General features: G+C 42.7%; 1 protein-coding gene across 1 annotated transcript in view; it reads left to right on the forward strand.

Moving 5' to 3' along the window:
* Positions 1-15,857, forward strand: part of LOC106582667 (rho GTPase-activating protein 15) — a 63,502-nt gene extending 47,645 nt beyond the window's left edge. Inside the window, exons 10-23 of the mRNA XM_014165943.3 lie at positions 79-213; positions 1,559-1,660; positions 1,906-1,967; positions 2,077-2,164; positions 2,521-2,616; positions 3,100-3,198; positions 3,306-3,423; positions 3,573-3,692; positions 8,203-8,301; positions 9,148-9,225; positions 9,511-9,564; positions 10,290-10,421; positions 10,599-10,704; positions 14,692-15,857. Of these exons, the coding sequence (XP_014021418.2) occupies positions 79-213; positions 1,559-1,660; positions 1,906-1,967; positions 2,077-2,164; positions 2,521-2,616; positions 3,100-3,198; positions 3,306-3,423; positions 3,573-3,692; positions 8,203-8,301; positions 9,148-9,225; positions 9,511-9,564; positions 10,290-10,421; positions 10,599-10,704; positions 14,692-14,884 (1,482 nt within the window). The 3' untranslated portion in view covers positions 14,885-15,857. The remainder of the gene's footprint in view (positions 1-78; positions 214-1,558; positions 1,661-1,905; positions 1,968-2,076; positions 2,165-2,520; positions 2,617-3,099; positions 3,199-3,305; positions 3,424-3,572; positions 3,693-8,202; positions 8,302-9,147; positions 9,226-9,510; positions 9,565-10,289; positions 10,422-10,598; positions 10,705-14,691) is intronic.
* Positions 15,858-17,157: the final 1,300 nt, after the last annotated feature.

A 17,157-nucleotide genomic window follows, 5' to 3' on the forward strand; every position in this document is an offset into this window, starting at 1 on the left:
TAGGTCTCCATTTTTTTTGTCTGATACGCACACACAGAGTGAATAACTTGTCTTCCCCTCTGTGTTGGTGTCCTGTAGAGTATGCAGCGAGCAGTATCCTCAGACACCATCAGTACAACAGCCTTCAGTACGGAAAACAAGGAGGCCCTACTGCGTCATGAGACAGAGCAGCTCAGCCACTCACGATCCATGATACTGCTTGAAAACGGCAAGGTACTGTACAGGCACGCACAGAGGCAGGCCCCCCCCCCCCACACACACCACACACACACACACACACACACACACACACACACACACACACACACACACCACACACACACACACACACACACACACACGTACACATGCACACATGAATAAGCATACAAACAGAAAAACACAGGCTCACAGAGGGGCATCATGCACCTCAAAAATCTGAGGGGCCTCTAAGTATGTGTGGATGGTTTTGGGTTGGCCCGGAGGGGGAATATGCCCCATATCCATAAGGAGGAGAAATTTTCCACTTCAAACACCTGAAACAGCTTTTTTCCTGCAATCTAGACCCATTATCATTATGCTTAATTCTATGTAAAAAAAAAAATTGGGTAAAATATTGAAAATAATGTGAGTCTTATTCAGTACATTTAGTTATTGCTTGGTTTTTTAAAGTCTACCAACCTTGCCAGCAGACATGCAAGTTAAGATAGTTAGACAAGCTAGCTACTTGAACTTGATTGATTGCCTGAAATTGTCACGCCCTGACCTGAGAGAGACGGTTTATTTCTCTATTTTGTTAGGTCAGGGTGTGGGGTGGGCAGTCTGTGGTAAATTTCTAAGTTCCATTCTATGTTTTCTATTTCTTTGTGTTGAGCCGAGTATGGTTCCTAATCAGAGGCAGCTGTCTATCGTTGTCTCTGATTGGGAATCATACTTAGGCAGCCCTTTTGTCCACCTTCAGTTGTGGGATCTTGTTTTTGTACTGCTCAGTAAAGCCTGCAGACGTGACGTTCGTTTTGCGTTGTGTTGTTATTTTGATTAGTGTTCTGAGTTACAATAAATATCATTATGAGCACTTTCCACACTGCACCTTGGTCTACTCCTTTCGACGATTGTCACAGAAATGTCTTGGTAGCTAGTTATGAGGTTGGGAGATAAGAAACCTATCTGGGCTAGCTAAAGCCAACTTCATAAAATTGCTAGGTGGCTAGTAGTATAACAGAGAAACAACAACATTAACACATTTAAATTACATTATTTATTTATTTTTTACAGGACAAATCTGAGGGGGCATGTGCCCTCTATGGACATGATGCCTCTGGGTGCACAGCAGGGGAGGAGGCCTCATAATAATGGCTGGAACGGAGTAAATGGAATGGCATCAAACATATGGAAATCATGTGTTTGACGTATTTGATACCCTTCCACTTATTCCACTCCATTACCACGAGCCCGTCCTTCCCAATTAAGGTGCCACCAACCTCTACTCAAACTAATGCACACAAGCAAGCAGAAACACGCACACACACATAGACACTATATCTGTCTAGATGTAACAGTCTGTATGTGGTGTTCCTAGCTGGATCAGCAGTGCAGAGACTGCTCCTATCCTGTGACCAGTGTGGTGGTGGAGCCTCCCTCTCCAGCCAGCTCTCCAGACAGCAATGACAGCTCCACACCAGTGAGAATCACACCTTCTACCTTCCTCCTCCATGTCTCTTCTCCACTGTCCCTGTTGTCCCCTGTCTCCAAAGGCCATCTGCCTCACCCACTGCTACTGCCCCCACTATCTCATGCCCCACTCTACCCTCCTCCCCCACCCAATGTCTCCATGTCTCCACTGACCCTAATGTTCTCACTACTAGTTAGCTATCACTCTAATGTCTCTATAACACCATCAACTCTCCCCATCTCGCCCATCCCCAGGAGTTGGAGAAGGCAGGTCTGCTGAATAAGACCAAGATAGCAGAGGGAGGCAGGAAGCTGAGGTAAGACAGGCTCATCTTGGAGGGATTGATGTTAATACTACATGTAAGATGGAGTTTTTTCTCAGTCCCAGGAGTTTTTCTTGACCATGTGACTTGGTGTATGTTTTAGGAAAAACTGGAATCCATCCTGGGTGGTTCTGGTTGGGAATAGTCTGGTTTTCTTCAAGGATCCCAAATCTCAGACCCCCTCCAGCTGGGTAAGACAGTGTTATGCACCTTGAAACACATAAACCCACAAATGTTTGATAACATGATAACTACAGTTAACAATATATTAGTCTCCCATGACAGATTGTTAATATACCGTCACTGTCTTATGAAAACCTTGTAACAACATTTTGGCCCAACATTGAAAGCAGTAACTCCCCGCAATGTGTATTTAATGACTCTAGTACCAAGAAAATGTATTCAAAATAGCTTCTGAAGTTTCATAATCATCCAACAGTGACAGAAAATCTGTAGCTGGCCAGCTGTGTTTCTGGGTTCCCAGATTATAAGTGTATCACTTATAATAATGATTGTGTGTGTGTGTGTGTGTTTTTTTTTTCTCCAGAAACCAGGGAACAGTTGTCCAGAGAGCAGTGTAGACCTAAGAGGAGCTCAGCTACAGTGGGCCAACAATCTGTCAAGCAAGAAGAACGTCTTCAAGGTCAGATACACACCAGGAGGGAGGGATGGAGTGGAGTAGGAAGGGAGGGAGTCACTTTCCTAGCATATCCCCATTCCTCTACATTTCACAATGTCCCTCAAACCACCATTTTTTTGTTTGGATATAATTTAAATTACATTTTTAAGACACTTTATTTCACCCTGTATTTTGGGGAAGTCAAATGTGGATATTTTAGTCCTACTGAAATTTTGAGAGGAAGTTGTGTATGTGTTGTAGCTGTGTGCACCAGAGTTGGAGCCAATTCAATTTCAACTCAGTCAATTCAATATGCCTTAAAAATTCAACTTTAAGAATTGAAAATCACCATTCGTTCTCACTGCAATTTAAATTCATTTCCCGAATTGACTGAATGGAAATACAATTTTTGGGAGAAGTAGCATACACCACAAGAAGTACTACACTGCCTAGGAAGTAGTGTTTGATTTGGGACTAACCCATGGTATTTGTCTGTCTGTGTGGTAGCTGAGGACGGTGACAGGGAATGAGTTCCTACTGCAGTCAGAGACAGATTCACTGATTAGAGAGTGGTTCAACACCCTCCAGAGTGTAATCGACAGGCTGGTGAGTCTCACTTTGTGTGCGTTTGTGTGTGTCGGGGGGGGTCCTTTTTTACGATCAAAAACCAAAGACATCTGGCACCAGTTGAAATTCTCTTCTCTGCTGTGTAGAACCGTGAGAATCCTCTGGAGAATGTCCTAATGTACTCTCTGAGGAAGGCGGGCAGTGTGGAGATGTTGGACCAGAGTGGAGACGAGGAGGACAGTCGAGGGGGATGTAAAGCATCACGTGAGTCTCTCCTCCATCCACTGCTCCAAGGGTGCTGTTCTTGTGCTGTGGCTGACCATGTGCTTCCTCTGGTGGTGCACTCCCTCCTCTCTTTCTCTTGTTCTCCCTCTCTCCCCTTTCTCTCATTCTTTCCCTCCCTCCTGCTGCAGTCCCTCGCTCTGCCTCCAACCTGGAGAACACAGAGAGGAAGCGTGCTCGGAGCAGACTGAAGAAACTCATCCTGAAGAGACCTCCACTACAGATCCTACAGGAGAAAGGACTCATCAAGGGTAAGATCACTGACTGTCTCTCTCTCTCTCTCTGTCTTGCTCTCTCTCTGACTGAGATCACTTAGAGAGTGAGATCACATAGGGGTAAATCCTAAACGACCACACATCGCACCGAATGTTGATCTGCCGTTCATTCACCATGCTTGGTTTGCAAATTACAACCATCACTCTGTTCAGAGGTGCTAAGTCCGCTCGGCTGGCAAACGGTATTGCGGCGTCCGAGCCTAAAATACCTATAGTGCAGTCAAAAATGTGATTTCCTGGGTTTTAAATGTATATCGTACCAGTCAAAAGTTTAGACACACCAACTCATTCAAGGGTTTTTCTTTATTTTTACTATTTTCTACATTGTAGAATAATAGTGAAGACATCAAAACTATGAAATAACACATATGGAATCATGTAGTAACCAAAAAAGTGTTAAATAAATCAAAATATATTTTATGTTTGAGATTCTTCAAAGCAGCCACCCTTTGCCTTGATGACAGCTTTGCACACTCTTGGCATTCTCTCAACCAGCTTCATGAGGTAGTGGAATGTATTTCAATTAACAGGTGTGCCTTGTTAAAACTTAATTTGTGGAATTCCTTAACCTCTTGGGGCTAGGTGGGACGCTAGCGTGCCACCCGTGGTGCACTCCATCAACAGCAGGTGCATTTCAAGAGCGGCAAATTTGAATCCAAATAAATGTCAAAATTCAAATTTTTCAAAAATAAAACTATTTTACACCATTTGAAAGATAAACATCTCCTTAATCTAACCACGTTTTACGATTTCAAAAAGGTTTTACGGCGAAAGCATAAATTTAGAGTATGTTAGGACAGTACATTTACAAGAGTTGTGTGTAATGTTTTGTCAAGTCAAAGACAGGGTCACCAAAACCATAAAACCAGCTAAAATGATGCACTAACCTTTTACAATCTCCATCAGATGACACTCCTAGGACATTATGTTAGACAATGCATGCATTTTTAGTTCTATCAAGTTCATATTTATATCCAAAAACAGCGTTTTACTATGGCATTGATGTTGAGGAAATCGTTTCCCTCCAATAACCGGCAGTCAAGTCAGCGTCACAAATTAAATAATTAAAATTAGAAAACATTGGTAAAATATTATATTGTCATTTAAAGAATTATAGATTTACATCTCTTGAACTCAATCAACTTGCCAGATTTAAAAATAACCTTACTGGGAAATCACACTTTGCAATAATCTGAGCACTGCGCCCAGAAAAATACGCGTTGCGATACAGACTAGACGTCATGTTGGGGAGATCTAAAATCGAAAATACTATGTAAATAATCCATTACCTTTGATTCTCTTCATCAGATGTCACTTCCAGGTATCACAGGTCCATAACGAATGTAGTTTTGTTCAAAAAAGCTCATCATTTATGTCCAAAAATCTCCGTCTCGTTAGCACATGATGTAAGCCAGCCGGACTTCTCGTCATGAACGAGGGGAAAAAATATATTTCCGTTCGTTCAAACATGTCAAACGTTGTATAGCATAAATCATTAGGGCCTTTTTTAACCAGAACATGAATAATATTCAAGGTGGACGAATGCATACTCTTTTATAACGTATTGGAACGAGGGTACCCAACATGAACTCGCGCGCCAGGTGTCTAATGGGACATCATCGTTCCATGGCTCTTGTTCGGTCAGATCTCCCTCCAGAAGACTCAAAACACTTTGTAAAGGCTGGTGACATCTAGTGGAAGCAATAGGAAGTGCCAAAATATTCCTAAGCCCCTGTGTTTTTCAATGGGATAGGTTTAAAGTCAATACAACACATCAGGTATCCACTTCCTGTCAGAAAATGTCTCAGGGTTTTGCCTGCCAAATGAGTTCTGTTATACTCACAGACACCATTCAAACAGTTTTAGAAACTTTAGAGTGTTTTCTATCCATATATAATAAGTATATGCATATTCTAGTTACTGGGTAGGATTAGTAACCAGATTAAATCGGGTACATTTTTTTTATCCAGACGTGCAAATGCTGCCCCCTAGCCCTAACAGGTTAATGCATTAGCGCCAATCAGTTGTGTTGTGACAAGGTATGGGTGGTATACAGAAGATAGCCCTAATTGGTAAAAGACCAAGTCCATATTATGGCATGAACAGCTCAAATAAGCAAAAAGAAATGACAGTCTATCATTACTTCAAGACATAAAGGTCAGTCAATACGGAACATTTCAAGAACTTTTAAAGTTTCTTCAAGTGCAATCGCAAAAACTATCAAGTGTTATGATCAAACTGGCTCTCATGAGGACCACCACAGGAAAGGAAGACTCAAAGTTACCTCTGCTGCAGAGGATAAGTTTATTAACTGCACCTCAGATTGCAGCCCAAATAAATGCTTCACAGAGTTCAAGTAACAGACACATCTCAACATCAACTGTTCAGAGGACACTGCGTGAATCAGGCCTTCATAGTCGAATTGCTGCAAAGAAACCACTACTAAAGGACACCATTAATAAGAAGAGACTTGCTTGGGCCAAGAAACACAAGAAATGTACATTATACCAGTGGAAATTTGCCCTTTGGTCTGATGAGTCCAAATTTGCGATTTTTGGGGTACAGGTTAGTCGAGGTCATTTGTAAAGTGACTATGCATAGATAATAAACAGCGAGTTGCTGAAGTGTAAAAACAAAGGGGAGGGGGGTTAATGTAAATAGTCTGGGTGGCCATTTGATTAATTGTTCAGCAGTCTTATGGCTTGGGGGTAGAAGCTGTTAAGGAGTCTTTTGGTCCGAGACTGGTGCTCCGGTACCGCTTGCCGTGCGGTAGCAGAGATAAGTCTATGACTTGGATGACTGTAGTCTTTGACAATTTTTGGCCTTTCCTCTGACACCACCTTGTATATAGGTCCTGGATGTCAGGAACCATGGTCCCTGTGATGTACTGGGCCATACGCACTACACTCGGTAGCGCCTTATGGGCAGATGCTGAGCAGTTGCCATACCAGTTGCCATGCAACCGGTCAGGATGCTCTCGATGGTGCAGCTGTAAAACTTTTTGAGGATCTGGGGACCCATGCCAAATATTTTCAGTCTCCTGAGGGGTAAAAGGTGTTGTCGTGCCCTCTTCACAACTGTCTTGGTGTGTTTGGACCATGATAGTTTGTTGGTGATGTGGACGCCAAAGAACTTGAAATGCTCGACCCGCTCCACTTCAGCCCCGTCGATGTTAATGAGGGCCTGTTCAGCCCTCCTTTTCCTATAGTCCACAATCAGCTACTTTGTCTTGCTCACATTGAGAGAGAAGAGAGAGGTTGTTGCCCTGGCACCACACTGCCAGGTCTCTGACCTCCTCCATATAGGCTGTCTCATCATTGTCGGTGATCAGGCCTACCACTGTTGTGTCGTCAGCAAACTTAATGATGGTGTTGGAGTCGTGCTTGACCACGAAGTCATGGGTGAACAGAGAGTACTGGAGGGGACTAAACACGCACCCCTGAGGGGCCCCAGTGTTGAGGATCAGCATGGCAGATGTGTTGTTGCCTAGCCTTACCACCTGGGGGCGGCCCGTCAGGAAATCCAGGATTCAGTTGCAGAGGGAGGTGTTTAGTCCCAGGGTCCTTAGCTTAGTGATGAGCTTTGTGGGTACTATGGTGTTGAATGCTGAGCTGTAGTCAATGAACAACATTCTCACATAGGTGTTCCTTTTGTCCAGGTGGAAAAGGACAGTGTGGAGTGCGATTGCGATTGCATCATCTGTGGATCTGTTTGGGCGGTGTTCGAAATGGAGTGGGTCTAGGGTTTCCGGAATGTTGGTGTTGATATGAGCCATGACCAGCTTTTCAAAGCACTTCATGGCTACTGGCGGTAATCATTTAGGCAGGTTACCTTCGCTTTCGAAGGCACAGGACTATGGTGGTCTGTTTGAAACATGTAGGTTTTACAGACTCGGTCAGGGAGAGGTTGAAAATGTCAATGAAGACACTTGCCAGTTGGTGCACGGATGCTTTGAGTACACGTCCTGGTAATCAATCTGGCCTCGCGGCTTTGTGAATGTTGACCTGTTTAAAGGTCTTGCTCACATCAGCTACGGAGAGTGATCACACAGACGTCCGGAACAGCTGGTGCTCTCATGCGAAGCGAGCATAAAAGGCATTTAGCTTGTCTGGTAGGCTTGCGTCACTGGGCAGCTTGCGGCTAAGTTTCCCTTTGTAGTCCGTAATACTTTTCAAGCCCTGCCACATCAGACGAGCGTCAGAGCCGGTGTAGTAGGATATATATATATTTCCACACTATGAGGTTGGAATAATACTGTGAATTTGTGAAAATTGTGATAATACCCTTTTAGTGTAAGAACTGTTTGAAAAGACTGCCTGAAATTTCAGCCTGTTTTGGTACGATGGAATTTTGGCCTGACTGGTGAGATCACCTGATGTGGGTTCCTCTGTGTATCTCATGACCTCCGATTTCTGTATTGAATGTAAGTCACTGCAGAGAAGATGATCTTCAGTGTTCTAAATGCCCGTGTTGTTGTTATTTACAGACCAGGTGTTTGGCTGTTGTCTGGAGATGCTGTGTGAGAGAGAGAAGAACACGGTGCCTCGCTTCGTCAGGCTCTGCACTGAGACCGTGGAGAGGAGAGGTATAGCACGGAGGAGGGAGGGATGGATGGAGGTCGAGGGAGGAGGGAGGGAAATGCTGTGTGAGAGAGAGAGCAACACGGTGCCTCGCTTCGTCAGGCTCTGCACTGAGGCCGCGGAGAGGAGACGTACAACACAGCCCTATAGGATTTGCTAGGTTTATGTAAATCATTGATGCCAGGGTAACCTAGAGGTTAGAGCGTTGGGCCAGTAAAACAGTTGCTAGTTCAAGTTCCCAAGCCAACAAGGGGAAAAATCTGTTGATGTGCCCTTGTGCAAGCAAGGCACTTAACCCTAATTGCTCAAGAGTCATCATTGATAATGTCAGACCCTGGCTGTGACCCCACTCTCCGAAGGTGTCTAAGGGGGAGTTGGAATATGCAAAAAAAACACATTTCCGATTGAAATATGAACCACCTAATTAGTATTAATATTATCATTATTATTATTTGTTGCTAGTGTAACATGTAGTACCCGGGTGTTGTTGCCAGGGTTAAATGTAGTATGGGTGTTGTTGCCGGTGTTAAATGTAGTATGGGTGTTGTTGCCAGGGTTAAATGTAGTATGGGTGTTGTTGCCGGTGTTAAATGTAGTATGGGTGTTGTTGCCAGGGTTAAATGTAGTATGGGTGTTGTTGCCGGTGTTAAATGTAGTATGGGTGTTGTTGCCGGTGTTAAATGTAGTATGGGTGTTGTTGCCGGTGTTAAATGTAGTATGGTTGTTGTTGCCAGGGTTAAATGTAGTATGGGTGTTGTTGCCGGTGTTAAATGTAGTATGGGTTTTGTTGCCAGGGTTAAATGTAGTATGGGTGTTGTTGCCAGTATTACATGTTCTGTTGTGTGTTTCAGGTCTGGAGACGGACGGTATCTACAGAGTGAGTGGTAACCTGGCCGTAATACAGAAACTACGCTACCTAGTTAACCATGGTGAGAGAGAGAGGGGCAGGCTGAAGGAGGGGAGAGGGAGGGAGGGAGGGAAGGAAAGAAAGAAAGAAAGAAAGAAAGAAAGAAAGAAAGAAAGAAAGAAAGAAAGAAAGAAAGAAAGAAAGAAAGAAAGAAAGAAAGAAAGAAAGAAAGAAAGAAGGGAGGGAGGGAGGGAGGGAGGGAGGGAGGGAGGGAGGGAGGGAGGGAGGGAGGGAGGGAGGGAGGGAAATGGGCTGGGATCATAGCAACTTACTCTAGGTTGCTTAAATAACTGTTTGTTGATTACAGAGCGAGCAGTGACCACTGATGGACGTTATATGTTCCCTGCGGAGTTGGTACAAGGTAGAACTCAGACAAACTGGCAGCACATAGCTTTGAGCCAAATCTATGCATATGTTTGCAATGTCTGCATTTATGTAAAAACACATGTTTCTCTGCCTCTAAGCTTTCCAGCTGCTAGAAGTTTGTATATTGTGTTGCCTTTGCACAGACATGCTGAGTAAAATATCAGTTAAAGGTGCATCAGGTACTGTGTTCTTTACACAGTCTATTGGTGCCATCAAGTGGCTAAAATAGACTACTGTAGCTTGCATTTTTCTCCAGCTAGCCATTATTGCACTGCCTTGAATCATGACCAATGTTTCTCAATACTCCTCTAGAGTCTAGACAGTAGTTTACAGTATTAGGGTCTAAACATTAATTTCACATTGGAAACTCTTGTAGTTACATTTGTAAACCCAATATCTTGTGTAACTGAGGATGGCTTGAGAAACGTTGTTCAGGATTGGATGGTTGGTTGTATTGGGGTAGCGTTCCCACAAGCTCTGTCTCTCTGCATTCTAACTATTGCCTTGTTTCACAGACAATGTATCTCTGCTACAGCTACAAGCCTGCCAGCCACCCTGTCTACCAAAAGCACAGTTTTAACAGTGAAATTCATGCATTATCTCTGTTTCCCTCCCATCCCACGCTACATTCCACTCCTTCCTCTCTCCAATCCCCTCCAATGCTCTCTTTCACTTCCTCCCTTCACCCCTTCCTCTATTATTCTCTCCTCCCACTAATAGAGAAGCTGAACCTGGACCAGAGTGAATGGGAGGATATCCATGTCATAACAGGTGCCCTAAAGCTTTTCTTCAGGGAGCTTCCTGAACCCCTGGTCCCTTATGGCTTCTTCACAGACATCGTAGAGACCATCAGTGAGTAGCGCCTGAATTCATGAATAAATCCTTCTTCACAGACATAGTTGAATGGATTGATGGATTGTTTGATGGATTGACTAAAGAATGAATGAACAAACCAACAAATGAATGTGTCAAATGAGACAGTAAGCCATCCAGAGTCTAATATATTTGTCCGGATGTCTGTGTGTCCAGAGATGTCAGACTACTTGGACAAAGTGGACCGTCTGAAGTGGCTGGTTCTGAGCATGCCTCCTCCCAACCACGACACCATGAAGTTCATGTTCAGCCATCTCAAACGGTATGAGACCACTCCTCAATCTGGCCTTGTCCCTTATCTGCTTAACTGCGGTGTAGAAGACTGACAACTAGATGGCGTAGTGTCCTCAGCCTTGTTCTCAGCGGTTGCCTTTCGATATGTGTTCTGTGAATGAACAGTGTGGACTCGAGAGTGCTGTGGGTCATATACTGTGGGTCATGGAGTGAGATGTTTAAACTCTGATGGATCAAGGAATCAGTCACACAAGTAAAATAGATACTCTTCTGTTACTTTATGGTACTTCCACAGAACTTGAGAGTGACTGTTTATGTTGTGTTAGTGAGCCTGATGTTTGTGCCAACATGTAGCTCCCATGGATCTGTAAGTCAGTCACCGTGTCTCTGTTTCACTGTCATTCCTCTCTCTCTCTCTTTTGCTCTCCCTCTCTCTCTGGATCTCATTTTCTCATCTCCTCCTCCCCCCATCCTCTCGTCTCCCCCCCCCCCCTTCGTCACCTCTCCTCCCCCTCTCATCCCTTCCCGCCTCCTCTGGGATCTCTGTGGCTTGTCTGCTGGAAGGAACAGCAACACCACTGCCGCCACCACTGGAACCTCTCTCCTCCATTCTCCCTTTATTTTTTCTTCCCTCGTTCTGTCTCTTTTTTCCTATCCTTTTTTAATGTGGAAGTTTTGAGCAATTGCTGGCTGCCTCTGTGGCTTGGTGGGAATGGCATTTTTAGAAGAATGCCTCATGCTGTGGCTTTAACCCATTCCTGAGTCGGTGTCTCCTCCACACACGCACACACACACACACACACACACACACACACACACACACACACACACACACACACACACACACACACACACACACACACACACACACACACCCTAACCCCAAAACCTAACATTAAGCCTAAACGTTACACTAACTCCAAACCAACCCTAACCTTTAACCCCTTACACTAATTCTAACCCTAATCGCCCTAGAAATAGCCTTCATCCTTGTTGGGACTGTGGACTGGCAAAATGTCCCTAGTTGGTCAAATTTTTGTTTGTTTACTATTCTTGTGGGTACTTCTGGTATGGTTAAACATGTCCACGCACACACACACACACACACACACACACACACACACTTGTGTGTTAAAGTAGTCAAAAGTTAAGTATTTGGTCCCATATTCATAGCACACAATGACTACATCAATCTTGTGACTCAAAACATTTGTTGGATGCATTTTCTCTTTGTTTTGGTTGTGTTTCAGATACATTTTTGCCCAATAGAAATGAATGGTAAATAATGCATTGTGTCATTTTGGAGTCACTTTTATTGTAAATAAGAATAGAATATGTTTCTTAACACTTCTACATTAATGTGGATACTACAATGATCATGGATAATCCTGAATGAATTGTGAAAAATTATGAGTGAGAAAGTTACACGATTCCAATAACAGGGCAGGTTAGCATTTTTGGTTGGGTATGATATTTGTGAGTCTGTCCCTGCCATTCCATCAATTGTTTTTCAATCTTTTTTTTTTTTTTTTTAACTTATTTTGCTTTGGTAATTAGAGATGGAAGGGACTTCCATGCGATCATGGCTCTGTATAAAACTTTGTATTGCCGTGAAGTCATTTTGGACCTGGACTGTGAAGAGACCCCTGGTGGCATGTCTTGTATGGGGTATGGGTGTGAGCTGAATATTATTTGATTATGCAGACAATCTGGAATTTTTGGCACAGTAATATTTCTCATAAAAACTGGAAGAGAAGCAGTTAATGTGTCATCAACCCTCAACCAGCAAAGACTTGCATGCATGTTGTTAATGTTAGTTCTGCATGTGCAGTGAAGGGCAAGGCGTGCTGCTCTGTTTTTAGCCAGCTGCAACTTTCCTTGGTCTTTCTTTCCTGCATATTACTGGACAGCAATCAAGATGGGACAAGACCACAACAAGAACTACCAGTGGCGGTTGATTTTTGTGTCAAAAATCCATATACAGTGCGTTCGGAAAGTATTCAGACCCCTTTACATTTTCCACATTTTGTTATGTTATTCTAAAATGGTTTTTAAAAATCCCTCATCAATCTACACACAATACCCCATAATGACAAAGTGAAAACATGTTTTTAGAAAATGTTTGCGAATCTGACTGAGCTTGAGATCTGCAGAAAATAATGGGAGAAACTCCACAAATACAGGTGTGCCAAGCTTGTAGCATCATACCCAAGTACCAGTCAAAAGATTAGACACACCTACTCATTCAAGGATTTTTCTTTATTTTTACTATGTTCTACATTGTAGAATAGTTTGGGATGAGTTGGACTGCAGAGTGAAGGAAAAGCAGCCTGCAAGTGCTCAGCATATATGTGAACTCCTTCAAGACTGTTGGAAAAGCATTCCAGGTGACTACCTCATGAAGCTGGTTGAGAGAATGCCAAGAGTATGCAAAGCTGTCATCAACGAAAAGGGTGGCTACTTTGAAGAATCTAAAATAAAAAATATAATTTGATTTATTTAACACTTTTTTGGTTACTACATGATTCTATATGTGTTATTTCATAGTTTTGATGTCGTCACTATTATTCTACAATGTAGAAAATAGTAAAAAATGAATAAAAAGCCTGGAATGAGTATGTCTGTCCAAACGTTTGACTGGTACATTATATATACAGTACCAGTCAAAAGATTGGACATACCTACTCATTCAAGGGTTTTTATTTATTTTTAACTTTTTTCTACATCGTAGAGGTTGGGTGATTGTGGAGGTCAGGTCATCTGATGCAGCATTCCATCACTCTCCTTCTTGGTCAAATAGCCCTGACACAGCCTGGAGGTGTGTTTTGGGTCATTGTTCTTTTGAAAAACAAATTATAGTCCCACTTAAGCGCAAATCAGATGGGATGGCATATCGCTGCAGAATGCTGTGGTAGTCATGCTTGTTAAGTGTGCCTTGAATTCTAAATAAATCACAGACGGTGTCACCAGCAAAGCACCCCCACACCATCACACCTCCTCCTCCATGCTTCACGGTGGGAACCACACATGCGGAGATCATCCGCTCACCTACTCTGCATCTCACAAAGACACAACGGCTGAAACCAAAAATATCAAATTTGGACTCATCAGACCAAAGGACAGATTTCTATCGGTCTAGTGTCCATTGCTCGTGTTTCTTGGCCCAAGCAAGTCTCATCTTATTAATGGTGTTCTTTAGTAGTGGTTTCTTTGCAGCAATTCGACCATGAAGGCCTGATTCACACAATATCCTCTGAACAGTTGATGTTGAGATGTGTCTGTTACTTGAACTCTGTGAAGCATTTATTTGGGCTGCAATCTGAGGTGCAGTTAACTCTAATGAACTTATCCTCTGCAGCAGAGGTAACTCTGGGTCTTCCTTTCCTGTGGCGGTCCTCATGAGAGCCAGTTTCATCATGAGCTTGATGGTTTTTGCGATTGCACTTGAAGAAACTTTCAGAGTTCTTGAAATTTTCCTTATTGACTGACCGTTATGTCGTAAAGTAATGATGGACTGTCATTTTTCTTTGCTTATTTGAGCTGTTCTTTCCATAATATGGACTTGGTCTTTTGCCAAATAGGGCTATCTTCTGTATACCACCCCTACCTTGTCACAACACAACTGATTGGCTCAAACGCATTAAGAAGGAAAGAAATTCCCCAAATTAACTTTTAACAAGGCACACCTGTTAATTGAAAAGCATTCCAGGTGACTACCTCATGATGCTGGTTGAGAGAATGCCATTTGCTGAGGAGTGCTTCAGTCTGTAATAAAGCACTGGCCTGGCTCCCCATTTGGTGGGTCTATTATGCCCTCCCAGGCCCACCCATGGCTGCATACCTGCCCAGTCATGTGAAATACATAGATTAGGGCCTAATTTATTTATTTAAATTGGCTGATTTACTTATATGAACTGTAAAATCTTTGAAATTGTTGCATTTGCGTTTTATATTTTTGTGTATATAAATATCTTTCTCTCTCTCCCCATCCTCTCTCTCTCTCTTCCTCCCCCAGAGTGATGGAGCACGCTAAATCCAACCGGATGTCGACCCAGAACATCGGCATAGTGTTTGGTCCCACCCTGATGCGTCCGGAACGGGACAACGCTAACATGGCCATCAACATGGTGTATCAGAACCAGGCCGTGGAGCTCATACTCAATGAGTTCGACCGCATCTTCGAACCCAACAACTCAGCATCCCTCTGACACCCAGTCAGCCCAGAACACCGAACCCACCCAGCCCCAAGGACCCAGTCGAGAGCCAACCCAGTCTCCTAGCCCATCCAGCCCCCATCCCAACCAGTCTGAGCCCTGGGCCCAACCAGCCCTAAGTCCAACCAGTCTAAACCCAACTCAGTGACCTGAACCATCTTGGGACCCAATCCCTATGGTACCCTGTAACACCTTGCATTGAACCCACCCAAACTCAGCCTGAACCAAACACCAAGACCAAAACCAATAAAACCAACAGAACCAGTACACTGTGAAACCACACCAGCATCTCCTCATGATGTCTCCTTAGCCCCTGTAGTAACAACACCAGCCTAGTTCACCTCACCCCACGGCAAGGAGAAAAGCATGGGTAGAGATGGGAACAGGAGGAAAAGCCAGTATGGATGATATGTCTCCACAGCTCCGTTAGTGGTGTAGTAGGAGCACCAGCTGACTCTTCCAAACACAAGCAACAGCAGCAAGGCTGTTGACTCTATGTGCCACTATCTATAAACAGTCTACAACAAAGTTAATGCAAAGTTTTCTAATTCTATCCTTGTTGTACTAGACTTGTGTCGAACTTGTGTCGTGGCTGGAGAATGTATCCAGACTTCAAACTTCAAAGGACTTTGGTTTTGTTATAATGGCAAAGCAAAAGAACTGAAATACTTATGTTATGTACTTACCTTTACTGAATAGTCTGTGTAGACCTTTGAATCCCCCTGTTGTTATATATAGTATTTGATTTGTATGTTTAAATTTTCATTAAAACATACAGATTTATTTTGTGAAAGTTTGTACATAAGTGTAATATTCTGCCATCAACTTTCACTTTGGAGTGTCCCTACCAGATGAACCTGTGGTAAAGCAAACTTAAAGTAAGAACTGTTGTGAAGTAGACAGTTAAACAACATAAAACATAACTTTATTGTAGTAGTTCCTTCAATAAAGAACGTGGAGTAAATGACTTGAGTGCTATTTGATACTTCTTCAGCGTATTAATCAGTCAGTCATGGTTTTGGGTTGTCTGTTGTCGAACACCAGGCCTGCGTTCAAATACTATTTGAAATAATTAAAAATACTTTATCTGTGCTTGATTGAGATTTCATGGTTTAATGGACCAATAGGATAGTTCAAAAAGAGCAAACCCTGCCCACCTGGCACTCCAGGCAGGCTAATGCAAATGCTAAAGCATTTAAAATGATTTTAAATAGTATTTGTACTGACCTAGGTCTGTTGAGGAGCAATGGGTTGTGTCAGCATGAGAGATACAGGAAGTGTGGAGGTATGTACGCCTCTGTAGAGACAGCTAGAGAAACAGCTCCCCTGTGATTGGTGGAAACACTGTTTTTAATAAACAGGACAAAAGAGGAACTAGAAATGCATATGTTAAAAAAATGTGGACTTTCCACAAACAAACTCCCTCTGCAGGTTTGATACTTTTATATTGACTGGTTTGGCAGGAGAAGACAAAAACGAACAAGAAGGAAAAGAAGAAAAGTAGAGGAAAATAGTGTGCGTTAAATTGATGTTTTATATGTAATATTTATTCATTTTTATTATTATTGCAAGTCTCATGGGAGAGAGAGAGGGGAAGGGGGAAATAGTTTTGTGACATCAGAGAAGATTTGACTCAAGTAGGGTCGTTATAACTTTTGAAAATGGGAAGAAAACTCCCCATTCCGTTTCAGTGCTGATTCTATTTTTTGGATAGTCCATCTGAAGATGCTCCACATACTATCTACAGACAGTAACATTTCAACTATCTACTAACCCCATGCCTAGCCCTTAACCCTTATTCTAACCCTAAACTTAACCCTAACCTTAACCCTTACCCTAACCCTTATTCTAAACCTAACCCTAACCGCAACCTTAGTAAGCAGTTGATAGATAGTTTGTTGGTAGTATGACCATCTGTAGAGCATCAACAGGTGGACAATCCAGACTATCCAAATGAAGTGTGACCCTATTTTTTGATTGCATTGAGGACCACAACCATTTTGGAGTTTGGCAACATATAGATTATGTAGGTTATTTAGGCCGATAGATTACTTTATAACTTTACCTAGATTATTGACTTGCCTGCCTGCCTCTAATATCTGACTTCTACACTCAACCCAAAGTTAGTGTTGTATAATATTTACATATATTTTTTTAAACCAATTTCTAGAAGATTGTGTTTTATTCCTAAAATGAGAGTTCATATATTATACAGTGAACTCCAACAGTAATGGTACAGTGACCCATTTTTTTTTTTTTTAATCTAA

This window comes from Salmo salar, chromosome 22, assembly GCF_965601325.2.
Source record: "Salmo salar chromosome 22, fSalSal1, whole genome shotgun sequence".
In the NCBI taxonomy this organism is placed as follows: Eukaryota; Metazoa; Chordata; class Actinopteri; order Salmoniformes; family Salmonidae; genus Salmo; species Salmo salar.